Source organism: Microchirus variegatus (assembly GCF_963457635.1).
Source record: "Microchirus variegatus genome assembly, chromosome: 8".
NCBI lineage: Eukaryota > Metazoa > Chordata > Actinopteri > Pleuronectiformes > Soleidae > Microchirus > Microchirus variegatus.
Window position 1 is genome coordinate 31,054,364 of NC_139809.1, and position 27,999 is coordinate 31,082,362.

Genomic DNA, 27,999 nt, shown 5'->3' on the forward strand with positions numbered 1-27,999 from the left:
GTCGTATCCTAGCAGCAGCAGCAGTGTTTGTTGGCACGGAAACAGAGCAGAAGCTGACACACACACACACACACACACACGCACACACACACACACACACACACACACACACACACACACAGTCTGTAAATAAGGTAAACAAAGGATGAAGCTTGCAAACACAAGCTTTATTACCCAGAATGCTCTGCACTCAGTGTCCCTCTGCGCTGCAGGCCAAACTTTATCCAACACTGTCTGTGTGTGTGTGTGTGTGTGTGTGTGTGTGTGTGTGTGTGTGTGAACAGCAACACAAAACAAAAACTCAGTGAAAAGATGATTTTTCACTCACATCTTCAACATAGAGGTGAAAACCACTCACTCTCCCACACCAAACCCCATGGAGAAAACCTGTGATTTTAGCTCACAGGGACACAGGAGCTGCTGGTCCTCTGCTGCCTCGTGTGGTCACTTTGTGTAACTGAGTTAAGTCTAAATTAAATATTTTCAAAGCCGAATTCACTAAAATCAGACGTTTTAACTCAGTGATGGAGGCAGCAGTGGATCAACAACTCCTGTGAACTCTTGTGTGCTGTGATGTTAAAATCACTGGTTTTCTCTATGGACTTTGGTGTGGGAGAGTGAGTGGTTTACAAACTTCAGTTTCCTGTTGTTAAAGTCTGTCTAACAGTGAAGATAAAAACATGCTCTTAAAGACGTCGTAGACTTAAACTGATGTATAATTTATTGAGTTCATCTTTTGTGAAGTGACTAAAATAAAATAAAAACCTTTTATTTCTCACATTCATTCATTGGCTCATTCAATTTACACTTTAAAAACATGTGTGTGTGTGTGTGTTTGTGTGTGTGTCTTCATCCCTCCTCCTCCTCCTCCTCAGTCTCCACTGGTCCTCTGTTTGGAGGCAGTGAAGGTTTGATTTGCTGCCAACGATTCAGCGGCCAAATGATGTGAGAGGCTCGACCATGAAGGAGACCAACAGACACCTGCACAACACACACACACACACACACACACTATGAAACAAACAAACAAACACACACACAATGAAACAAACAAACACACACAAAATGAAACAAACACACACACACACAATGAAACAAACAAACAAACACACACACACAATGAAACAAACAAACACACACACACAAACAATGAAACAATGAAACAAAAACACACAAACAAACAATGAAACAAACACACAAACATGCACATAAACAATGAAACACAGACAAACAATGAAAAAATCACACAAACGAACAATGAAACAAACACACAGACAAACATGCACACAAACAATGAAACAAACACACACACAGACAAACAACTAAACAAACATGCACATAAACAATGAAACAAACACACACAAACAAACAACGAAACAAACAAACAAACATGCACATAAACAATTAAACAAACAAAGACACACACAAACAATGAAACAAACACAGACACAAATAAACACACAAACAAACAAACAACGAAACAAACATGCACACAAACAATGAAACAAACACAGACACAAATAAACACACAAACAAACAAACAATGAAACAAACACACACACAAACAATGAAACAAACACACAAACAAACAATGAAACAAACACACACACAAACAATGAAACAAACACACACACAAACAAACATGCACACAAACAAAGAAACAAACAAAGAAACACACAAACAAACAAACAATGAAAGAAACACACACACACACAAACAAACAAACAAACAAAGGAACAAACAAAGAAACAAACACAAACAATGACGAGTGTTAAATGTTGCCAGTGTCAGTGTTACCGGTCCAAAGCTGTTGCTGTCCAGACTGTGACCGTGGTGATCGCCCTCGATCCAGAAGTGACCGTCAGGAACTCTCACGTATCTGTTCTTATAGCTCAGTGTCCTGAAGAGACAGAGATATTTGTTTATTAGATTATAGAATATTATATATTATTATTGTTATTATTATTATTATAATATAATATCATATAATCCATGTTATTGTCCTGAAGTAAGTCTCAGTGTCACCTGATGAAGTCTCCCTCCAGGCCGATGACGCGCTTAATGATCTTCTGCTGGGGATTCTTTGGAGACCTGAGGGGATAATAAACATATATGAGGTATACCATATATCTATATCTATATAGATAATATATTTAAAGAACACAAAAACTGTCCAGAATTGTGTTATGATGTGACTTAACAACAACAACAACAACAACAGTGAAACAGCAGCGCGACACAGGCAGCCGTCCACATCCTCGGTCACCATGGCTACAACAACAACAACAAAAACAACAACAACAAAGACTCTCCTGACCTTCATGGTCACCATGGTAACAAGAACAAACATGAAACGCTGTGACAGCGTCGTAGCAGGGAAATGCTAACATTGGCTAAAAGACTTTATTTATTTATTTTAAACCAAAACTCTTTTCTGGAGACTCTTTGATTCTGTATTTGTTACTTTGACGTCATTATTATTCATTTATTCACACGTAGTTTGTAAAAAACAATGAAATAAACTTTGATGCTGACACTTTCATCATCATCATCATCATCATCACCACTTTCATCATCATCATCACCATCATCATCATCATCATCATCACAATCACCATCACCACTTTCATCATCATCATCATCATCACCACTTTCATCATCATCATCATCATCATCATCACCACTTTCATCATCATCATCATCATCATCACCACTTTCATCATCATCATCATCACCACTTTCATCATCATCATCATCACCACTTTCATCATCATCATCACCACTTTCATCATCATCATCATCACCACTTTCATCATCATCATCATCACTACTTTCATCATCATCATCATCACCACTTTCATCATCACCACTTTCATCATCATCATCACCATCACCATCACCATCATCATCATCATCATCATCATCATCACCACTTTCATCATCATCATCACTCTCTCACTTCAAGTCCTCATAAATCTGCTCATCCTACACACACACACACACACACACACACACACACACACACACACACACACACACACACACACACACACACACACACACACAGATCATGACTGACTGACGCTTCACTAAACCGACTGGATTCACACACAGTTACTGAGCTGAACTCTGATTGGTCAGTCTCTGGTGAGCCGTGTGTGTGTGTGTGTGTTTGTGTGTGTGTGTGTGTGTGTGTGTGTGTGTTAACAGAGTGATGGATCATCTCAGAAGGAAAAGAAGACAAACACAACCAATACTTCACTCTCAGCGTTTTCCTCTCCTCTCTCTCTCCTCCCTCCTTCCCTTTCTCTCTCTCTCTCACTCTCTCCTCCCTCCTTCCCTCTCTCTCTCTCTCTCCCCCTCCTTTCTCTCTCTCTCTCCCTCTCTCTCTCTCTCTCTCCTCCCTCGCTGGAAAAAGAGAGAAGACATTTGTTCTCGCAGCGACTTCAGGAAAACTGCAAAATCGCTGCTGCTGGATGTTAACATGCAGCACTGCACACTTTAAACAACACACACACACACACACAGACACACACACACACAGACACACACACACACACACTGCAGCCATGTCAGGAATACCTGCTGAATATCTGCTGGTGCATGGGACGTGATGGACGCAGCCTCTACTGGTGAGTGATTCACTGTGTGTGTGTGTGTGTGTGTGTGTGTGTGTGTGTGTGTGTGTGTGTGTGTGTGTGTGTGTGTGTGTGTGTGTGTACTGCAGTAGTCCTTGAGAGCTGCTGCTGCTGCTCTGACAGCTGAGGAGAATCAGAAAACAGGGCTGGGGATGTGTCGCAGGTTACACACACACACACACACACGCACGCAAAGACACACACAGAAGCGCACAGACACACACACACACACACACACACACACACACAGACTCACAGACACACACACACACAGAGTTGTCAATCGTCGCTCCACAGGTTCGTCCACTCAGGTCACAGGAAATGTGCAAAAAGACGCAAAACACACACACACACACACACACACACACATAGAAACAGACACACACACACACACACACACATAGACACAGACACACACACACAGCAGCAGGAGGACATTTATTTGTCCTCGTCAGTGAGGACAAAGTGAGCTGGTCCTGAGTGAAGGCACATTGTCACATATACAGTATGTCCTCAGGGGACAAAAGCTGTCCTACAACGACAGAGACAGAGACAGAGACAGAGAGGACAGAGACAGAGACAGAGAGGACAGAGACAGAGAGGACAGAGACACAGACAGAGACAGAGAGGACAGAGACACAGACAGAGACACAGACAGAGAGGACAGAGACACAGACAGAGAGGACAGAGACAGAGACAGAGAGGACAGAGACAGAGAGGACAGAGACAGAGATAGAGAGGACAGAGACAGAGAGGACAGAGACAGAGAGGACAGAGACACAGAGGACAGAGACAGAGACAGAGAGGACAGAGACAGAGAGGACAGAGACAGAGAGGACAGAGACACAGACAGAGAGGACAGAGACACTGACAGAGAGGACAGAGACAGAGACACAGACAGAGAGGACAGAGACACAGACAGAGAGGACAGAGACAGAGACACAAACAGAGAGGACAGAGACACAGACAGAGACAGAGAGGACAGAGACACAGACAGAGACACAGACACAGACAGAGGACAGAGACAGAGAGGACAGAGACAGAGAGGACAGACACTGCATCGCTGTGACAAAAACGCGAGGCGGGAATATTCAGTCCAGACGAGGTCACATGACCAGCTGTGATCTGCTCTAATGAGAGTAAAGACGTCTCAGTCTCACTGGTCCACTAACTGCCCCGTCCCTCGTCTGTCCCTCGTCTGTCCCTCGTCTGTCCCTCGTCTGTCCCTCGTCTGTCCTGAAGTCTAACCCACAGCTGGTATGATCTTTGTCTTTGTCAAAACACGGTCAAAAAAAACCTCAAAAAGTGGTCAAAATAACATTAAAAATTAAAATTTTTGAATAAAAATAATAAACCACTCACTCTCCCACACCAAGGTCCATAGAGAAAATCAGTGATTTTAACAGGAGTTCACAGGAGTTGTTGATCCACTGCTGCCTCCATCACTGAGTTCAAACGTCTTATTCTGTCAATTCAGCTTTTGAAAAACTTTGTTCAGATTGACCTCAGTGACACAAAGTGACCACACGAGGCAGCAGTAGACCAGCAGCTCCTGTGTCCCCGTGAGCTAAAATCACTGGTTTTCTCTATGGGCTTTGGTGTGGGAGAGTGAGCGGTTTAACAAACTTCAGTTTCCTGTTGTTAAAGTCTGTCTAACAGTTAAAGATAAAGACGTGAACGTGTTCTTCAGTCACAGTCAGAGCTTCCTCCTCCTCCTCTGGGCCTGTAATTTACGCTCGGTGTCAGTAGAGGAAACGACGCGTCCTTCACAGGTTGTCGCGAGGGTCACGGTGACGCCGAGGGCCGTCGTCTGAATATTAAACATTTTATTATTTAAAGACTGAGACATGAGTGAAAGCTGATGACGTAGAATAGGATATTTTATGATTTGAAATCCTTTGAGTGCTTGCACCAGGTACTCGATACGTTTCCATGGAGCAGTAAACACGGCACGGAATTATGGGACGCGACACTAGGTGGCGATATTCCTTCCCCCTGTCAGTTTGTTTGTCTTGGGCATTTTCTGGGTCAACTTTTCCCCTCTTTTTAAGACGATTACTGGAGAAGAAAGTAGTATAAAGTATTTAGCGCTGAATTATACGACTCACATCCAGACCTGAGAGCAGCTCAGTGCTGACTGTTGACATTCTGAGAGAGGACATAAAGCACAAATGTCAAATATTTATTTATGCCGTCTCTCAAACTGCGGGTCGGGTTCTTGATCTTCTAAAATCGTCCCGGTCCTCCATCTTTTGTTCAGCCCTCACTCAATGGCAAAGTAAGAGGGCACTTCCTGTATCATGGCCAAATGGCGCATAAATTCAAAATGGCCGACAACTTGTTGGATCAGGTTTGCGTGCGTAGAAGTGTTCGGGGCCGTTCTCTTGTGTCACGTATGAAGTTTTGCGGCGCTCGGTCAACGTACGGCAAAGTTACAGGGGCACTAAATGGTCGGAATTCGCCAAAATCCTGTGGCCACGCCCCCTTTTGAGTCCGCATATCAACATATCAACAACGTTTTGTCTTTGATGCGATGTGAAGTACAAACCCACGTGTTCTCTTACGTCGGTACGACAAACGCGCTCAGACCAGTTCGTTCATTTACGGAGGGTTTTCGGCTCGACCAAAATGGACGCCGAAATGCTAAATGGCCGCCTTCCTGTTGAGTTGAGGCCATGGTTACGGTCGACTTTTTTGTTCGTGTTGGTCGATAGCATCTTCTCACCAAGTTTCGTGAAATTCAGAGGAACTTAACTTTGGCTCGGTTTTCACCTTAAAGGGGCATTATAGAGCCATTTACATATATACGTATATATGTATATGTACATATACATATACATATATCTACACATCTATACATACATATATATAAGTATATATGTATATATGTATGTTTACTTATATACATAAATTTGACCTTGGTGATTTGACGAGTGCTGGAGCCGCTCTGTTAATTACAAAAAAAGTGAGAATTGAGACGTTTTCTTTTCTCTTGAATCAACAGACTTTTGAGCTTCTCCTTGTCTCTTCTTATATAAACTCAGGATCTGTCAGATAATATATATATATATGGCGTCACGTTAGTCATAATTTGTGGCTCAGACGGTGCAAGGAAGAGCAATAAAATCAAACGAGGCCTAAAAAGGTTTAATAAGTCTGAACGCAGCTAAATGTCAATACGCGTTCACATGTCAACAGCACAGCGTTTCACTGACTCTGTGTCTCTCCCGTCTCCGCAGATGGAAACTGACAGCGGTGACGGCGACGGAGGATAATAATGACGGAAGACGGAGTGGTTCGTCCCCAGCCGGTGCCGCCGCAAACCCCAGCCGCCCCGCTGCAGCTCGCCGCTGCCCCCTGACCTGAAGGACGCGGCGACCTTGACGTATCCCAACAACCTGGCACATGCCAAACTCAAAGGTCGCTTTTGCCGAGAACTGGACGACAAGCTTTGGAGACGGGACGTCAGCACAGATTCACTCCACATTTGACTGCATTAACAGCCGACTCCAGGATGAAGGAGGCGGCAGCTCGGCTTTGTTTTCTGGCCGAACTGTTTCTCGCCGCCTTCGCTCGAGCCTCCGATGAAGCCGCCCTTTGCCCCGCGTCGTGTCGCTGCGAGGTCCGACCGTGGTTCTCGCCCAGCTCCGTTTACGCAGAGGTCGCCACGGTGGACTGTAACGACGTTAGCCTCTCGGAGCTGCCGGAGAGATTCCCGTCAGCGACGCGGGTTCTGCTGCTGCAAACAAACAACATCGTTCACGTTGGCAATTCTTTGGATTACTTGGCCAACATCGCAGAAATCGACTTGTCTCAGAATAACATTTCCCTGGTGAGCGATGTCCGTCTCGGGTATCTTCCACAGCTGCTGTCGCTCCACGTGGAAGAGAACTGGATTCAGGAACTTTCCGACAGCTGCCTGGCGTCGCTGCCAAACCTCCAGGAGTTCTACGTCAACCACAACCAGATTTTGTCCATCAGTCCCAGAGCCTTCCAGGGCCTGGGCAGACTGCTGAGGCTACATCTCAATTCCAATCGACTAACTAGCATCAACAGCTTGTGGTTTGAGCATCTTCCCAACCTGGAGATATTGATGCTGGGAGAAAATCCCATCCTGGAGCTGTCGGACATGAACTTTAAACCTCTTTCTCGCCTCAGGAGTCTTGTGCTTGCCAGGATGAATTTGACCGACATCCCCGACGATACCCTGGTGGGTCTCGAGAACTTGGAGAGCATCTCGTTTTTCGACAACCTGCTTAATCGCGTTCCTCGAGCAGCGCTGACGAGAGTCCAGAATCTGAAATTTCTGGATTTGAATAAAAACCCCATCGAGAGGATCCAGAGAGGTGACTTCATGGACATGATGCACCTCAAGGAGCTCGGTATCAACAGCATGCCCGAGCTCATCTCCATCGATGGTTTTGCCCTCAACAACCTGCCCGAGCTGACCAAGATTGAAGCCACCAACAACCCGAGGTTGTCCTACATCCACCCAAAGGCTTTCCACCGGCTCCACAGGCTGGAGACGCTGATGCTGAACAGTAACTCTCTGAGTGCTCTGCACTGCAGCACCGTGGAGTCCCTGCCCAACCTACGAGAGGTCAGCTTGCACAGCAACCCCATCCGCTGCGACTGCGTCATCCGCTGGATTAACATGAACAGGACAGCTGTTCGGTTCATGGAACCGGACTCCTTGTTCTGCGCGGAGCCTCCGGAGTACCAGGGCCAGCATGTCCGACAGGTTCACTTTCGGGAGATGACGGAGATCTGCCTTCCTCTCATCTCACCGGCGAGCCTCCCAGCTCGAGTGGAGGTCGGTAAAGGGAGCTCCGTGTCTCTTCACTGCCGGGCGTTTGGAGAACCAGAGCCGGAGATCTACTGGGTGACGCCGGCAGGTGACAGGGTTTTGCCTGGCAGCGTTTCCGATAAGTACTACATGCACCCCGATGGAACTTTTGACATCTACGATACTTCGGAGCAGGAAGCCGGCTTGTATACCTGCATTGCCCATAATCTCGTTGGAGCAGACCTCAAATCTGTGACGGTCGTTGTGGACGGATACTTTTCCCTGCCTTCAAGCCAACCCGTGCACATGTATATCACCACAGTGGAGTCTCACTCTGTGACAGTTTCCTGGGAAAGCACGGGCGGCGTGGTGTCGCACTTAAATTGGTCCACGTTAGCCGAGGACGGCAGCCTCGCGACGCCGTCCGCGGCCAGGCTTCCTGCTCACGTCAGGGAGTACGACGTCCGGCAGCTGAAGCCTGGCACTCGCTACCAGGTTTGCATCGAGGTCGATGCAGCGCAGCCTGGATCCGGCGGGGACTGCGTTAGCGTGACCACAAGGAAGGAAAGCCTCGTCGCGAGGGGGAAAACCGGACATCGGGGCAGCCTGGTGATGGCGACGTGTGCGCTAGCTTCTATCGCGGTTGCCGTGGCGTGCTTTGTCGTGTTTGAATCTCTGAGCAGCCGGGGGTTTTGCAGGAAACTGAGAGCGGACCCAGGTGAACGGCTGCTGATGACCAGCACTGCTTTCCTGGAGTTCAGTGCGTCTGGGCTCAAAGTGAAGGCAACCGTGATAGAGTTACCGGACGACTCGGCGTAAGGAACAACCCTCTCTCTACAAAGCTCTCGGGGATTATATGCAGACAAAGAGCGATGGACACTGGACGAGGTCTTTTTATGACCTTCAGTGGGACACTTGGACTCCGGCCGAAAAACACAGACTATTTTGTATTTCAAACTTGTGTCATTAAATCCAGCTTGACCACACAGATAATCCACTATAATCTACGTGGCTTTGGGTCGTTCACGCAGTGTGAGCAGAGTTCAGCACAGGACGATTCTATCGTGGAAATCTGTGTTGTGATGTCTGGGGTACATTTAGTCTACATGTTAGCCTAGTGTAAAATAAAACTGACTATAATGTAAACAGTTTTATGAAGAAATACATTTTTCATTAAACCTGTGTGGTGTCTTATAAACACTTGACAAAACACCTGTCACTGTTTCATGGACGTCGCTCTGTTTCAGACCTTTAAGGATATTTCAGGTTCTTTAACGCGCGGTCGTTTGAAGAATCGCCGCAAAGTCAGCACTGACGATTGTCGCTTTTCCACGACACGGCACCGCTCGCCATGTTCCTCTGAGCCGATACTAAAGAGTGTGTCGTCACTGAAGAGTCGTGAGCGCGACGTCCGACACAAGAATCAAAGTCAACAATGTCCAACTGTAGATTAAATTTAAAAAGACTTCATTTATAGTTCCAAAATCTATTTATAGTTCCAAAATCTACATATAATCCCAAAATCTGCTTATAGTTCCAAAATGTATTTATAATCTCACAATCTACTATTAATTCCAAAATCTGTGTACAATTCCCAAATCTACTTATAATTCCCAAATCTACATATAATTCCAAAATCTACATATAATCCCAAAATCTGATTATAATTCCAAAATCAGCTTATAGTTCCAAAATGTATTTATAATCCCACAATCTACTTATAATTACAAAATCTACTTAGAATTCCAAAATCTGCTTGTAGTTCCAAAATGTACTTTTAATCCCACAATCTATTTATAATTCCAAAATCTACTAATAATTCTGAAATCTATGTACAATCCCCAAATCTGCTTATAATTCCAGAATCTGCTTATAGTTCCAAAAAATGTGATTATAATCCTACAATCTTCATATAATTCCAAAATCTACATATAATTCCAAAATCTACCTCTAATCCCAAAGCTAAAATCACTGATTATCTGTGGACTTTGGTGTAGGAGAGTGTGAGTGACATAGACGTCTCTTTCTCCGCTCAGAAACAGCTGAAAACATTAAATAAATAATAAAGTGATGAAAATATTCTGAAGATATCGTAAACATACGCAGGTGTAGATTATGAAGTGGCTAAAGTGAGAGTTTGGTCGCCATGTTTTCTGGCACTGATGGTGTGTGTGTGTGTGTGTGTGTGTGTGTGTGTGTGTGTGTGTGTGTGTGTGTGTGTGTGTGTGTGTGTGTGTGTGTGTGTGTGTGTGCAAACCCGTTGACTTTGAATTGCATGATATTGTATTTCATTAAAAATCCAATATGGATTCCCAACACAGACCTGGTCCAGGTGATGAATGGGCGTCACGCTCAGAGCGATGGGAGGCATTTATCAGAGCGGCTCAGCCATAGATCAACTGAGTTTCAGCACCACGGACAGAGCTTTTAGAGCGCGGCCATCTGTCACCGCCACAGCAGCTAAAATACGAGTGAGCAGGTCGACAACAACACACCACACAAGACACCGCGTGACCCTGGACACACAGCAACAGCTCAGCAACAGCTCAGCAACAGCTCAGCAACAGCTCAGCAACAGCTCAGCAACTACTGCACTCAGCTGTTAGAGCGCCACCAGGGGGAGACACATGGACCAGGACACCAGAGGAGGTTCTGTCCATAACAGGAAAGAGGACAGAGGACAGAGGAGAGAGGACAGAGGAGAGACGACAGAGGAGAGAGGACAGAGGAGAGAGGACAGAGGAGAGAGGACAGAGGAGAGAGGACAGAGGAGAGAAGAGAGAGGACAGAGGAGAGAGGACAGTGGAGAGAGGACAGAGGAGAGAGGACAGAGGAGAGAAGAGAGAGGACAGAGGAGAGAGGACAGTGGAGAGAGGACAGAGGACAGAGGACAGAGGAGAGAGGACAGAGGAGAGAGGACAGAGGAGAGAAGAGAGAGGACAGAGGAGAGAGGACAGTGGAGAGAGGACAGAGGACAGAGGACAGAGGAGAGAGGACAGAGGAGAGTGGACAGAGGAGAGAGGACAGAGGAGAGACGACAGAGGAGAGAGGACAGAGGAGAGAGGACAGAGGACAGAGGAGAGACGACAGAGGAGAGAGGACAGAGGAGAGAAGAGAGAGGACAGAGGAGAGAGGACAGAGGAGAGAGGACAGAGGAGAGAGGACAGAGGAGAGACGACAGAGGACAGAGGACAGAGGAGAGAAGAGAGAGGAGAGAGGACAGAGGACAGAGGAGAGAGGACATAGGACAGAGGAGAGAGGACAGAGGAGAGTGGACAGAGGAGAGAGGACAGAGGAGAGAGGACATAGGACAGAGGAGAGAGGACAGAGGAGAGTGGACAGAGGAGAGTGGACAGAGGAGAGAGGACATAGGACAGAGGAGAGAGGACAGAGGAGAGAGGACAGAGGAGAGACGACAGAGGACAGAGGAGAGACGACAGAGGACAGAGGAGAGACGACAGAGGAGAGAGGACAGAGGAGAGAAGAGAGAGGACAGAGGAGAGAGGAGAGAAGAGAGAGGACAGAGGAGAGAGGAGAGGACAGAGGAGAGAGGACAGAGGAGAGAGGACAGAGGAGAGAGGACAGAGGAGAGAGGAGAGAGGACAGAGGAGAGAGGACAGAGGACAGAGGACAGATGGAGATGGTGAAGCTGCTGCTGCTCAGCTTCATTATTCTGGCTGTGAGTTCGTTAATAGCATTGATTTCACGTCTGTGCTGCCTGTCAATCACTCTCTGAGACAGTAAGTCATCTCTGGTGTGTTCATTTCCTCGTGCAATCAGCTGTTCACAGAAGATCAATCATCACCATCCAGACCTGGGACTGAAGTGACAACAGGAACAGGAAGTAGATTCTGAGATTATAGCAGTCACAGTATTACAGTTATTGAGTTAATGATGAGTTGCTGCCATGAAGAAGTGAGTGTACGTATTGATTGACAGCTGCAGGTTCCCCGACTCTGAAGCGTTAGTTTATATTCGTATTATTCAAATGAGAGAAAAGTTTTAAAGTCAAAAACTGAGTGGAAATGACAACAGGTAAATTAAAGACGCTCACGGTGCAGAGAGGTGGGCTTCACAGAAGAAGCAGCATTGGCCGAGACGGTTGACATGGCAACTGCTTTGCAACCACAGAGCCCACGCACTAAAACACACACACACACACACACACACACACACACACACACACACACACACACACACACACACACACACACACACACACACACACACACACACACACACATTACACTGACTTAGCTTCATTTCCTGGAGACTTTAAGTGTCAGTAAATCTGCTCCACTTCACCATCAACAGACCTTTAACTGATGCTACACTGACACAGAGGTGCAGCCAGTCCTCTTTCAACTGCAAGGTTGTGGGTTTGATTCCCTACTCTGCCATTCTGCACGTCTACATTTTACTCGCATTTTACTTTACTGACTTCAATGTTTGCAATCCTTTGTTCAGATTGACCTCAGTGACACAAAGTGACCACACGAGGCAGCAGAGGGCCAGCAGCTCCTGTGTCCCTGTGATGTTAAAATCACTGGTTGTCTCTATGGGCTTTGGTGTGGGAGAGTGAGCGGTTTACAGGCCTGGGGGTCGGACGTGTCTGTGATCGGCGTTTTCTAAACCCTCCACAGCTTTCTGTAGTTGCTCAGAAGTCGACCCTGACACAACAGTCATGGTCTCTGGAGGATTGTTCACTGATGACAGAGCAGACTTCTGCAGATCCTCGCTGTCTTTTCTGTCTTTTCTTTTACTCCATGAAACAACACGACGTCGCGTACGTGTTAGTGAGCACTTTCGAGCGTTTTCGCCTCAGATGTCGGGATGAAAGAACGCGTGCAGATCTGAGCGTGGGTGGTTTCACACACACACACACACATTTGGTCAAGATCAAAATGACACGATGTTGGCGTGGAGAGGCAGCGTTCAGTTTCTTTGCTCCACAGAACTGGACGTGGCCATCTTTCATTTAATCAGATAATTACTGTTTGTATTTAGTCAGGATTAGCCAGGATTAGCCAGGATTAGTCAGGCCCGGGTTCGTTGTGCAGCCACCTTGTTCTGACCTTCTGGGATGAGCCGGAAAAACTAAATTCATCTTCACTTCTACTCCAGGTCTTTAAAGTAGAGGAGTTTTCATGTTGTCATTTAATTTAACACAAGAGAAAACTAATGAAAACTCAGAAGACTGAAGACTTCATGTCTGCTGACATTAAAGCTTCTATCTACTTTATTTTGGACTTTTAATCTATCTATCTATCTATCTATCTATCTATCTATCTATCTATCTATCTATCTATCTATCTATCTATCTATCTATCTATCTATCTATCTATCTATCTATCTATCTATCTATCTATCTATGTAGTTAGTGATCTATCTATGTAGTTAGTGATCTATCTATGTAGTTAGTGATCTATCTATCTATCTATCTATCTATCTATCTATCTATCTATCTATCTATCTATCTATCTATCTATCTATCTATCTATCTATCTATCTATCTATCTATGTAGTTAGTGATCTATCTATGTAGTTAGTGATCTATCTATCTATCTATCTATCTATCTTCTATCTATCTATCTATCTATCTATCTATCTATCTATCTATCTATCTATCTATCTATCTATCTTCTATCTATCTATCTATCTATCTATCTATCTATCTATCTATCTATCTAGCCATCCATGGTTTATTTCCTGTTCTCTCTCAGGTTTCTCTATGATGACGCTGCTGCAGCCTCCAGTGTTAATATCCTGACTAATGAGATATTTTATCACACACACACACACACACACACACACCCACACGCGCGCGCACACACACACACACCCACGCGCACACACGCACACACACACACACACACACACACACACACACACACACACACACACACACACACACACACACACACACACACACACACACACACACACACACACACACACACACACACACACACACACACACAGATTGATGGTTTCTAATGAGCGAGTGATCCTGGCCATAAATCCAGGGATAATTATGTAATAGAAGATGATAAGTGAGTAATCCACCATCATCCAGCTGCTTTAACAGCTGGGCCATCACGACGCAGATGAACCAAAAATACAAATATCAAAACAGAGAAAACTACTCTGCAGCTGAAGTTCAGAGGGGAACGTTTTCTTACGTTTGTGATTCATTATCTACTATAACCATGACATTAGTATTGATTAGCCCTCAAAGAGCTATTAACCAGTCAGTGATTTATGTCAACACAGTAAAAAACAAATGTTTACCAACTCATCATCACACGTGATGTGAACCATTTGTCAAATTCCACTTAAATGATCCAGAAGATCAACAATCGCAAAACCCTTGTCTTTCATTTGCGTCGCTCAACAGGCTCTGCCAGGCAAAACTATCAGCGCTGAACTTTTTCACCAACGAAAATAAGGCATTATGTAAATAAAAAATAAAGTTTTGTTATGTGCGTGTTTCTTTTCATTTGAATGTGTTTTAGCACGAGAGTTACAAACTAGCAATAGCTTTAAACTCTCTGTATCTCAGTTGTCAACTGTGTCGTCCTCATTTAAATAAAATTTGATTATATTCTACTTTTTTGGACCAGTAAAATACATCCGTGTCCACGTCCGTGTCCAAGTAAAGACAAATCACTTCCTGTGTGCAGTGAGAAAGCGCATGGCGTGTCGTCGAGAGACTCGATCAACACTGCGTGAACTCGTCCGACCGTGAATTTATGGCCTGAGCGAGAGAAAGACATAAAGAGTGATAGAAACATGTCTGTGGCTAAATGTCAGGCAACGTAATTACTGTTCAAAGAGATCATTCTTTCATCACATGACCCGGGTTCAAACCCCCCCACCACCCTCTCATTACTCTGTTTTTCATCTCGTCAAAGGGTAAACCAGCATGTCCTGATGATCAGGTGATTCATCCGCAGATAAAAGTCTAATAATCATTCGCGATTAAAGGTGCAGGGTTCAACATTGTGGTGCTGCAAGGACGGAACATCAACGCGTAGGCTGCGCGTGGACAGCGCAGGTTTTGTACGTGCGAACGACGTACAGAAGAAGGAGTCGCCAAGGACAGTCGTCCGAGCCTCGGCCTGACGACCCTTGAACCCTTGAATGCGTCCAGACTTGGAACGCCACCCAATGGTGGACCCTAGAACCTAGGGTCCTGCAAGGGTTGTTTCAAGGGTTCCTGCAAGGGTTGTTTCAAAGGTTCCCTTCAAGGGTTCCTTCAAGGGTTTGGAGATCCTTTAAGAAAGTGATGTGGTCAGTGAAGATGTCCTGGAGTGGCTCTCCTTTGAAGGTCTCATGGTCAGTGCCAAGGTTTTGGTGTTTCTGGGAGATATCAGGAATATATATGCAGATATAGACCCGTTTACTGTGGAGATGAGAGAGCGAGGGCAGAGTTTGGCTGAAAACACAAAGAAGTGTCCATGAAAAATGGAATTTTACCACTCAAAAAAAAGCTGGAGCTGGAGCTGGAGCTGGATCTGGATCTGGCTGTGCTGAAGATACTGTGAGTGACCAGGATGGACAGAAGGGAGAGGATAAGAAGGACGTAGATGATCCACTGTGGTGACCCAGAAAGGGAGAAGCCAAAAGAAGAAGAAATTGACAAGCCAAATAATGAGCTACTCCAGACATCCACCAACAGACTGACTGCCAAATAATGAGCTGCTCTGTAAATCCACCACGAGACAGCCTGCAAAACAATGAGCTGTGCTCTATATCCACCAACAGACTGACTGCCAAATAATGAGCTATTCTCTATATTCAACAGTCAGAACACGGAATGGTAAGCAGTCATGGCTGCCAAATAATGGACTGTTCTAAAATTCACAATCAAATTGACTGCCAAATAGTGAGCTGTTCTATAAATCAACCAAGAAACTGATACTAAACTAAATAGTGAATTGTTCCATACATTCACTAAAGGACTGGGTGCTAAATAATGAGCTTAGTTTGTTTTCGAAAACACAACCTGCAGCAGAGCAGCAGCTGGTCATGTGACGAGGTGACTCCTGATCACATCGTCTTCTTAGTCCACTGAGCTCTGCCAGGACCTTCTGTCCTTTTGTATCAGAAACCTACGAAGCATCTTCCTCTAACATCTCCTGCTCTGTGTCATGTTTAATTAAAACGGTGACACAGCGACAAAAAAAAACTCAACAAAAACCCAGACGCTGTAATTTATAACAGAGACTTATCTTTCCGGCCTCTTGTTTCCCGCTGACCGAGCACTCAACATAATCAAAAGTCTGGATGGGAGGTGGAGGCGGTCACAGGAAAACTGTCCTCACCTGCCTCGTCCTCTCTCAGATTCATATATTTCATGTTGGGTATTTAACGGCACTGTGAGTTACAATAAGATCAGCTCTGACTGTGCTGTGAGCGCCCCCTGCTGCCTCCAGCTAATGTCAATAGCCCCTTTTCCACCAACGTATCCAGGAACTTGTTCCCGGTAATCTGTGTGGTTTGCGTTTCCACCGAACCTTAACCCTTTCTGTCGATTTGTCAAGTGTACTTCTCATGACCGTAACTCCTAGACCGTTTGTGATGGCGAGAAAACAGAGCTTTGCGCCAATATACTTGTCATTACGGTAGACCTCGGGACTTCTGTGGGACGGCCGTCCAATCAGAGACGAGATTCACCAGCTCGTCACCCGTTTAGGACGTAAACTCCTAAATGGACGCAGTTAGGGTGAAAGGGAAGGTCTACAAGTCGGTACTGAGACCTGAGATTCTCTGAGATTATGAGTGACCAGGATGGACACAAGTCCTCTTGTCAAGAAGCCAAACGAAGCAGAGGAGATTAACTGCCAAAACATTCACAAATTAACTGACTGCCTAATAGTGAGCTTTTCTCTTTATCCACCAACAGACTGACTGCCAAATAATGAGCTATTCTCGCCAACAGACGGAAAGCCAAATAATGAGCTATTCTCTTCATCCAGCCTCCCTGGTGAGGTGTTCCAGGGAACGCTCTACTGGGAGGGGGATCTGGTGTGGGAACACCTTGAGATTCCCCCGGGAAGAGCTGGACCAAGTGGACAGGGAGAGGGAAGTCTGGGCTTCGCTGCTACCCCCGCGGCCCGACCTCGGATAAGCTGTAGAAAATGGACGTATGAAGTGGTCCATGTGTGGTCCAGAAGGTCCAGATGGTACAGAAGGTACAGAAGGTACAGAAGGTACAGAAGTGACAGAAGGTACAGAAGGTCCAGAATGTCCAGGAGGTCCAGAAGGTCCAGGAGGTCCAGAAGGTACAGAAGGTCCACTTTACTGTGCGACGCAGAGAAGGATTTTCCGAGAGGAAATTCACGTCCACGCCTGCAGGTGATCGGGAGGGTGAATACAACGTGCCAGTCATCTTCCCCCCTGGAGAAATCACTACGGCTGCCATTTGGAGAATGAATTCAGTGACCTACGGTAATTTCAGGATTCATTTGCTCTGTGCCGGGTGTGCTTGAACTGGGAATGAGAGACGAAGACGACGACGCTGCTGCTGCTGCTGCTGCTGCTGCTACCTGGGGATTATTAAAATAATCCTGCATCAAGTTTGGTTATAGCTAGAGCCGGTTGAGTCCTGACTCAATCGGATCTTTCACCCGTGTCTTTAAATTAACCCATGGAGTCGCGAGTTTCTGGCATCATTAGCCCGGATCAGTTGAGTCATCCTACAATTTAATTTAAAATGATAAACAGCACCACATACAAACATCTTGCAACATTAGCTACTATTCCTATAATCCAAGCTATCTTAGCTGCCAAAAGTTGTACAACTTACAATTTCGTAGGCAACCACAAGTCCACAAGTCAACTCAAGTCTGAAATAGGAACTTCCTGCAGAGCCGGAGTGCATGAGTCAGTCGAGTCGCGTGAATCAGCCGGTTACGTTATGAGTGTATCTGTAGCCGAATTAGCAGGCTACTTTGCCATGAGTGTATCTGTAGCCGAATTAGCAGGCTACTTTGCCATGAGTGGATCTGTAGCCGAATTAGCCGGCTACGTTGTCATGAGTGGATCTGTAGCCGAATCAGTCGGCTACGTTGTCATGAGTGGATCTGTAGCCAAATTAGCCGGCTACGTTGTCATGAGTGGATCTGTAGCCAAATTAGCCGGCTACGTTGTCATGAGTGGATCTGTAGCCAAATTAGCCGGCTACGTTGTCATGAGTGGATCTGTAGCCGAATTAGCCGGCTACGTTGTCATGAGTGGATCTGTAGCCAAATTAGCCGGCTACGTTGTCATGAGTGGATCTGTAGCCAAATTAGCCGGCTACTTTGCCATGAGTGTATCTGTAGCCGAATTAGCAGGCTACTTTGCCATGAGTGGATCTGTAGCCGAATTAGCCGGCTACGTTGTCATGAGTGGATCTGTAGCCGAATCAGTCGGCTACGTTGTCATGAGTGGATCTGTAGCCAAATTAGCCGGCTACGTTGTCATGAGTGGATCTGTAGCCAAATTAGCCGGCTACGTTGTCATGAGTGGATCTGTAGCCAAATTAGCCGGCTACGTTGTCATGAGTGGATCTGTAGCCGAATTAGCCGGCTACGTTGTCATGAGTGGATCTGTAGCCAAATTAGCCGGCTACGTTGTCATGAGTGGATCTGTAGCCAAATTAGCCGGCTACTTTGCCATGAGTGTATCTGTAGCCGAATTAGCAGGCTACTTTGCCATGAGTGGATCTGTAGCCGAATTAGCCGGCTACGTTGTCATGAGTGGATCTGTAGCCGAATCAGTCGGCTACGTTGTCATGAGTGGATCTGTAGCCAAATTAGCCGGCTACGTTGTCATGAGTGGATCTGTAGCCAAATTAGCCGGCTACGTTGTCATGAGTGGATCTGTAGCCAAATTAGCCGGCTACGTTGTCATGAGTGGATCTGTAGCCTGTAACCCTAACCTCAAGGGTTAGGGTTAAAACCAAGTCGTCACTGAAGGAATTGAAAAACTTGTCTTTAAAATCTAAGCTCAGCTCTGATCAGCTTTCCCACAGTCCTCACTCAGGTCCTCAGAGAGGATCCTGGCTCACTGATGTGATGAAGAAGCCTCAAAGCTGTCGGCGTGAAGCCTCCCACGGTTATTTCTCATCCGAGCCGGACAGCGGGGAGTTTGGATGAGACGCTTAAACTATGAAATATGACCCTCCCCCCAAAACACAGCTCGGCTTTAAACATGACAAAGGACAGAGGCACACCTAGAGCAGCTCTGTGACCAACACCAGGACCACAGAGAATCATCTCGCTAATCTCAGCTGCACTTTCATATTGTCGAGTCTGAGTGAGAAAACACACAGTTTGAGAACTTTGAGAATGAGGAATTCAAGGGGCGGATCACGGAGCGGATCACGGAGCGGATCACAAGGCAACAGGAAAAACCCATGTGAGACCGATCAGGACTCGTCGTCTCTGAGCTTCTTTCTTGACGCCGTGTCCACGCTCTCCGTGTGTTCTGCACCAGTTCTGTCAATCACATCGCTGCTTCCAGACAAACCCGTCTTCCTCCTCCTCCTCCTCCTCATTCCCTCATCTCTGTTGCCAAGGTAACAGGTGGATGCTGCATCAGTCTCATCAGTCTCTGCTCGTGGCTTTGAGACATTTCCTGCTCAGGAAACCAAGTCAGAGAGCAGAGACATGAGAGGAGGACGCGCAGGCGCTCTGACAGAGCGACAGTTTTACACAGCAGTGTTATCAATCTTTGAGACTGTACGTACGGCGACGCCCTGTGACACAGCGACGCCCTACGACACAGCGACGCTCTACGACACAGCGACGCTCTACGACACAGCGACGCTCTACGACACAGTGACTCCCTACGACACAGTGACGCCCTATGACACAGTGACGCCCTACGACACAGCGACGCTCTACGACACTGCGACGCCCTACGACACAGTGACGCTCTACGACACAGCGACGCCCTACGACACAGTGATGCTCTATGACACTGCGACGCCCTACGACACAGCGACGCTCTACGACACAGCGACGCTCTACGACACAGCGACGCTCTACGACACAGCGACGCCCTACGACACAGTGATGCTCTACGACACAGGGACGCTCTACGACACTGCAACGCCCCACGACACAGTGCGCTCTACGACACTGCGACGCCCTACAACACAGTTCACTCTACGACACAGTGCCCTCTACCACAAAGTGCGCTCTACGACACAGTGACGCCCTACGACACAGTGCACCCTACGACAGTGACGCTCTACGACAGAGGGGAAAAAGCGACACTATGATACAGCAAAGCTCTACGACACAGCGACGCTCTATGACAAAGCAACGTTCTATGACAGTGGCAACAGACCAATGTTCTAAGACACAGCGACTTTCTACGACACAGCGACGCTCTACGACACAGCAAGGTTCTATGACACAGTGGCAACACGCCGATGCTCTACGGCACAGCGACGCTCCACAACACAGCAACGTTCTACAACAGAGGTGACACAGCAACGTTCTACGACACAGAGGCAACACCGATGCTCTATAACACATCGGCGCTGTACGACACAGCGACGCTTTACGACACAGCAAAGTTCTACAACACAGTGGCAACACACCGATGCTCTATAACACAGGGATGCTCTACGACACAGTGACGCTCTACGACAGAGTGATGTTCTACAACACAGAGGCGACACAACAACGTTCTACGACACAGTGAATCTCTACAACAGAGCAGCGCTCTAACACTGTGCCGTTTGTATTTCTGCTCCCGTGTTTAACCCGTGTAAATTATGATTTCCTTCTCTTGATTTCAAGGCAACGATACATATTATTTCTATATTCTATATTTCTATATGTCATAGTATGGCATCACAAGTGAACAGTTGAGTGAATGTAAATATTTTATATTCTATTATTTCTTTTTTTTTAACATATTAGGTTCATAGATGTGCGTGTTAAAAATAAATAAGGTTCAATTCTTCCCAGAGGTTTGAAAGTCAATCTCAGAGTGTCTGTGTGAGACAAACAGCAGCTGCAAAAATACATGAGCCCTGAGTACGACTGACTCTGCAGAGCCATTTATCACAGTTTGATCACAGAGCAGGTTAACGCTCTACACACTCAGGCTAAACTGAGCCACTGTGAGGAAAGTCTGTGAGAGCAGCAGCTTTGTGCAGGTGATGGATGAGCTCACAGCTCTGTGAAGTCAGGTGTTTCCACACCTGGACTGAGCAAAGTACAGTCCCAGCATGACTCAGGGTCAAAGGTTCGCTCCACAACAGAGCGGTGCTCTATAACACGCTCTATACCAAAGCAACGCAACACAGCGACGATACGCTCTGCAACACAGCGACGCTACGCTCTGTAACACAGTGACACTACGCTCTGCAACACAGCGACGCTACGCTCTGCAACACAGCGACGCTACGCTCTGTAACACAGCAACGCTACGCACTGCAACACAGCGTCGCTCTGTAACACAGTGACATTATGCTATATAACAGGGCGACACTACGCTCTGTAACACAAGGTCGCTCTATAACACAGAGTTGCTCTGTAACACAGTGACACTACGCTCTGTAACACAGTAACGATACACTCTAAAACACAGCGACACTACGCTCTGTAACCCAGCGTCACTATGCTCTGTAACACAGAGTTACTCTATAACACAGCGACGCTACGCTCTAAAACACAGCGTCGCTCTATAACAGCGACATTATGCTCTATAACAAAGCAACACTACGCTCTGTAACACAGCAACGCTACGCTCCATAACACAGCGTCGCTCTATAACACAGAGTTACTCTATAACATAGCGACACTACGCTCTGTAACACAGCAACACTATGCTCTGTAACACAGCGACGCTATGCTCTTAAACCACAGCAGCACTACACTCTATAACACAGCGACACTATGCTCTATAACAGCATCGCTCTATGACACAGATTTGCTCTATAACACAGCAACACTATGCTCTATAACAGCATCGCTCTATGACACAGATTTGCTCTATAACACAGCACATTACGATCTGTAACACAGCAACATTACACTGTAACACAGCGTCGCTCTATAACAAAGAGTTGCTCTATAACACAGCAAAGCTCTAGAAAAGAGCAACGCTCTGACCTAGCAGCACTCGCTCTACGACACAGCGACGCTCTACGACACAGCGACGCTCTAAAACACAACAACGCTCTACGACACAGCAACGCTCTACGACACAGCCCATCCCATTCCCATTCCATTCAAACTGAGCCCTTGAGTCGCCCTCTGGTGGCTAACCGCTATTTCAAAGGTTCCACTTTTCAAACTGTAAGATCACATTTGTTTTTATAACAGACAAAAATGACGGTGGATGTTTTTAGAGCTAACGACGTGTGACGACTTGAGCAGCATTTACGTTCTTAAAGTTCTCTGAACCTGAACTTGATGTTTTAAAAGGACTTAAAAAGCAGAATGAGCTGGTCCACGTGTGACGTCAGCGTATCAACGGGACTTCAGCTGCGCTTTATGTCGTCTTAATTTGTCATCATTACCTTGAAAATGAATGGCTGAGGGTTGTGATTTAATGGAGCGCTGCTGTGCACTGTATAGAGCTGCAGTAAATCCTCAGTGACTATAAAGCCGTGTATTGATTCAGCTGTAAAACTGCAATGAAAGATTCCCACTTCTCCGTTATATAACTCACACACATAAAAAAGAAACGTCCAATTCCTCACCATCAAAACTGCTCAGAGCGACGGAGAATGAAGGAAAAAGTGGGAGTGGTTATTATGAGTTTGAAGATTTCACGAGGTCTTTTAGTCTCTGTTTTCATATTCATGTCGCAGCAGATGAAGATTTACAATTTCTTCAATTTCAGATTAAAGTTTGAGTTTTATAGGAAACAGGAAACTGCGAGTCATGAGATCGCGTACGTCTCGTTATTAGATCGTGTACGTCTCGTTACGAGATCGCGTACGTTTCGTTATTAGATCGCGTACATCTCGTTATTAGATCGCGTAAGTCTCTCTATGAGATTGCGTACGTCTCGTTACGAGATCGCGTACGTTTCATTATTAGATCGCGTACATCTCGTTATTAGATCGCGTACGTCTCGTTATGAGATCGCGTACGTCTCGTTATGAGATCGGTATGTCTCGTTACGAGATCGCATACGTTTCGTTATTAGATCGCATACGTCTCTCTATGAGATCGCGTACGTCTCGTTAGGAGATCGCGTACGTCTCGTTAGGAGATCGCGTACGTCTCGTTAGGAGATCGCGTTCGTCTCGTTAGATCGCGTACGTCTCGTTAGATCGCGTACGTCTCGTTATGAGATCGGTATGTCTCGTTACGAGATCGCGTACGTTTCGTTATTAGATCGCATACGTCTCTCTATGAGATCGCGTACGTCTCGTTAGGAGATCGCGTACGTCTCGTTAGGAGATCGCGTACGTCTCGTTAGGAGATCGCGTACGTCTCGTTAGGAGATCGCGTTCGTCTCGTTAGATCGCGTACGTCTCGTTACGAGATCGCGTACGTCTCGTTACGAGATCGCGTACGTCTCGTTACGAGATCGCGTACGTCTCGTTACGAGATCGCGTACGTCTCGTTACGAGTTCGCGTACGTCTCGTTACGAGATCGCGTACGTCTCGTTACGAGTTCGCGTACGTCTCGTTACGAGATTGCGTACGTCTCTCTATGAGATCGCGTACGTCTCGTTATTAGATCGCGTACGTCTCGTTATGAGTTTGCGTACGTCTCGTTACGAGATCACGTACGTCTCGTTATGAGTTTGCGTACGTCTCGTTATGAGATCGCGTACGTCTCGTTATTAGATCGCGTACGTCTCGTTATGAGTTTGCGTATGTCTCGTTACGAGATCACGTACGTCTCTTATGAGTTCGCGTACGTCTCGTTATTAGATCGCGTACGTCTCTCTATGAGATCGCGTATGTCTCGTTTTTAGATCGCGTACGTCTCTCTATGAGATCACGTACGTCTCGTTATTAGATCGCGTACGTCTCGTATTAGATCGCGTACGTCTCGTTATCAGATCGCGTACGTCCCGTTATGAGATGGCCTATGTCTCGTTATGAGATCACGTTCAAAGACACATTTGACCTGCTGACGTACCTCAGGGTCGTGCAGAGGTCAGATAACCTACCCTCTTACAAGAGTTGACCTCTTACAAAACCCCTGCGTTTCCTCAAAGAAGACATTGCTGTTTTTGTCAGTTACTCACATGACCGAGACGATGTCTCCTCGCTGGACCTCGTGGTTCCTCACGCTCCAGCGGTTCAGGAGGACGACGTCACAGTCCGAGCCGCTGCTCGGGTTCAGGAACGGCTGTAAACCAGACACAAAGCAACAGACACGGTTTCTCTGGGTACAGTCCTGGACACCGTCGCGTCGTCACGTGTTTTTGTCTTCCCGCCGTCGCCGCCTCACCTGCATCGACGCTCCTTCCACTCGAGCCACGTAGGCGAAGCGATCCAGGACAGTGACCGTGACGGGGACGGCCACGAAGAGGCCGCTGAAAAACGCCCGCAGGTAGCGCCACCTGGCCGTCGCCTGCTGAGCCATCACCTGGACAGGGAACGCGACGCAATGCTCAGGGTTAGCCGACATTCAAGAAGAAAACACAAAATGGAGGTTTGCTTTTGTTACATTTATCGACTCGAACCCACAACCTTCGAGATGAAAGACGATACACGTCTTAATGCGTCTACTATTAACTGTTTCCAACAGGAAACTGAAGTTTATAAGTCACTCACTCTCCCACACCAAAGCTCATAGGGAAAATCAGTGATTTTAGCTCACAGGGACACAGGAGCTGCTGGTCTACTGCTGCCTCGTGTGGTCACTTTGTGTCATTTAACTAAGTCCAAATAAAGGATTTTTAATGCCGAATTCTCAAAATCAGACATTATAACTTAGTGATGGAGGCAGCAGTGGATCAACAACTCCTGTGAACTCCTGTGTTGCTGTGATGTTTAAATCACTGATTTTCTCTATGGGCTTTGGTGTGGGAGAGTGAGTGGTTTACAAACTTCATTTTCCTGTTGTTAAAGTCTGTTTAACAGTGAGATAAAGACGTGCGCATGTGTTTAAGATACCGTAGACTTGTTTTAATGTTGATTTTCGTAAGTATAAAAGTCTCAAGTAAAAAGAAACTGAAGTTTATAAACCACTCACTCTCCCACACCAAAGTCCATAGAGAAAATCAGTGATTTTAACATCACAGCAACACAGGAGTTCACAGGAGTTGTTGATCCACTGCTGCCTCCATCACTGAGTCACAATGACTTATTTTAGTGAATTCTGCTTTTAAAATCTTTCATTCCGATTTACGTGAGTGACACAAAGTGACCACACGAGGCAGCAGTAGACCAGCAGCTCCTGTGTCCCTGTGAGCTAAAATCACTGATTTTCTCAATGGGCTTTGGTGTGGGAGAGTGAGTGGTTTAACAAACTTCACTTTCCTGTTGGTAAAGTCTGTCTAACATGGCTTACACTTGGTCTGTTGATAAAATAAGTTATAAAATGGCAGACGATGTTGGCACTTGATCAAAACACGACGCCCTCTGTCAATTTCCGCCCCACACACACATTTTTGACTGAATGTCCTCACATACACTTTTTCATCCACTTGTTTTCCGTGGCGTGCTCTCTGAAGCCCAGACAGGCGTGAAATAAGCGAACAGCAGCGGCTGCCACGCACCGCTGCCTTCAGCTAACAGCTAACAGCGAACAGCCTCGCGTGGACGTACGCCGCCTCGTCTCTGGAGATCTGCAACAGCTATTACCTGGTGAAGCAGACTGTGCTCATCTGTGTGTTTGTCAGTGAACACGAGAGCTCAGAATCAACGTGTCGGGATCATTTAAACTCCCATTTCTGGGAACAGCACTGGGAATTTGTGGAGTTAAGACACCGCACGTATATTGATTTTCACTGGGCGGGGTCTGTACACAGATAATTCAAACTATCACGTTATAACGAGAAACCATCACATTATTTCGAGAAACTATTACGTTATAACAAGAAACTTTTACGTTATTTAGAGAAGCTATTACGTTATTACAAGAAACGATCATGTTATTTCAAGAAACTATCATGTTATTTCGAGAAACTATCATGTTATTTTGAGAAAATATGTTATTTCAAGAAACTATCACGTTATTTTGAGAAACTATCATGTTATTTCGAGAAACTATCATGTTATTTTGAGAAACTATTACGTTATTTCGAGAAACTATTACATTATATCGAGAAACTATTACGTTATAACGAGAAACTATTACGTTACTTTGAGGAACTATTACATTATAGCGAGAAACTACTACGTCATAACGAGAAACCATCACATTAATTCGAGAAACTATTACGTTATTTTGAGAAACTATCCCGTTATTTCGAGAAACTATGACGTTATTTCGAGAAACTATCACATTATAACGAGAAACTATTACGTTATAACGAGAATCTATCACATTATTATGAGAAACTATCACGTTATTTCGAGAATCTATTACGTTATAACGAGAAACTACTCCGTTATTTCGAGAAACTATTACATTATAGCGAGAAACCATCACGTTATTTAGAGAAACTATCACTTTATTTTGAGAAACTATTACATTATAACGAGAAACTACTATGTCATAACGAGAAACCTATCACATTATTACGAGAAACTATCACGTTATTTCGAGAAACTATTACGTTATTTATTCATTCAACGTCAAAACATCTCGTCTCAAAATATCGTGACAGTTTCTCGATATAACAATAAGGAGCTGGTGTGAATGAATGAATGAATGAATGAATGAATGAAGTCCATGAAGTGCAGTTAGATCATTGGTTGTGGTGAAAATAGAGCTTTTCAAGTCATGTGGTGAGAATTCTTGTATTTTTAAATATCATCATCCTCATTATCCTGACTTTGTATTAAACACTTTGTGTGAAAGAAGTCATTTTGTGTGGAAAAATCTCTTTTCACCTAACATGTATTTGTCTCCAGGCGTGACGGCGCTCACTCAGCCGACACTAAGGTGATTAGTGGACGAGAGTGAGTGTTGACTGACAGCTCTCAGGGGTCCAGGTTCACTGCCTCACACACACATGGGATTTGTCCCTCATGTAGAACATTACGTTCATCTGTCCACCTTAAATCTCTCTGATTCAAATCTCTCTGTCCACCTTAACTCTCTCTGCCCACCTTAAATCTCTCTGCTTCAAATCTCTCTGTCCACCTTAAATTCCATGTCCTGCTGCTATGGTTTGACCCGTGTGTGTGTGTGTTAGCAGCTAGCCGCTACGGCTAACAACGCAGCGGACGTTTCGAACAGAAGCGAAGTCCCGGTGACACGCGCGGAGAATTGACCGTTAACGGTCACGTGTTTACCGGTGACTGAGAAGCTAAAGCCACGGAGGCTAACATGAAGCTAACTCACTCACACACACATATCATACACTCACCTCCCGGCAGCGCGAGCTCCGTCTTCCTGTTGATGTCACGCGTCGTCCCCCAGGTCCTAAAGCCTGTCGTGTCTGTCGTCTACACACATAATGGATGACGTCTTCCGGTTAAGGAG

At 45.8% G+C, this 27,999-nt stretch overlaps 2 protein-coding genes across 2 annotated transcripts; one reads left to right on the forward strand and one right to left on the reverse strand.

Annotated features, from left to right (window-relative positions):
• Positions 1–639: 639 nt before the first annotated feature.
• On the reverse strand, positions 640–27,981 carry immp2l (inner mitochondrial membrane peptidase subunit 2). Its single transcript, XM_083893829.1, has 6 exons — positions 27,884–27,981; positions 24,853–24,990; positions 24,647–24,750; positions 2,026–2,091; positions 1,798–1,900; positions 640–981 (listed from the first exon to the last, which is right to left on the reverse strand). The coding sequence occupies exons 2-6, from the start codon at positions 24,985–24,987 to the stop codon at positions 850–852; spliced, it is 540 nt and encodes a 179-aa protein (XP_083749955.1). The 5' UTR covers positions 24,988–24,990; positions 27,884–27,981; the 3' UTR covers positions 640–849.
• On the forward strand, positions 7,153–9,243 carry LOC310930609 (leucine-rich repeat neuronal protein 3-like; the record flags this gene model as incomplete). The annotated part of the gene is made up of 1 exon (XM_083893644.1): positions 7,153–9,243. The coding sequence occupies one exon, from the start codon at positions 7,153–7,155 to the stop codon at positions 9,241–9,243; it is 2,091 nt and encodes a 696-aa protein (XP_083749770.1).
• Positions 27,982–27,999: the final 18 nt, after the last annotated feature.

Excerpts from the sequence above, each read along its gene's own strand:
- immp2l (XM_083893829.1), bottom strand. The coding sequence starts at position 24,987 with ATGGCTCAGCAGGCGACGGCCAGGTGGCGCTACCTGCGGGCGTTTTTC. Across the intron at positions 24,751-24,852 it reads TGGAAGGAGCGTCGATGCAG|CCGTTCCTGAACCCGAGCAG; the intron begins GTGAGGCGGCGA and ends TCTGGTTTACAG. Across the intron at positions 2,092-24,646 it reads GGAGACATCGTCTCGGTCAT|GTCTCCAAAGAATCCCCAGC; the intron begins GTGAGTAACTGA and ends TTATCCCCTCAG.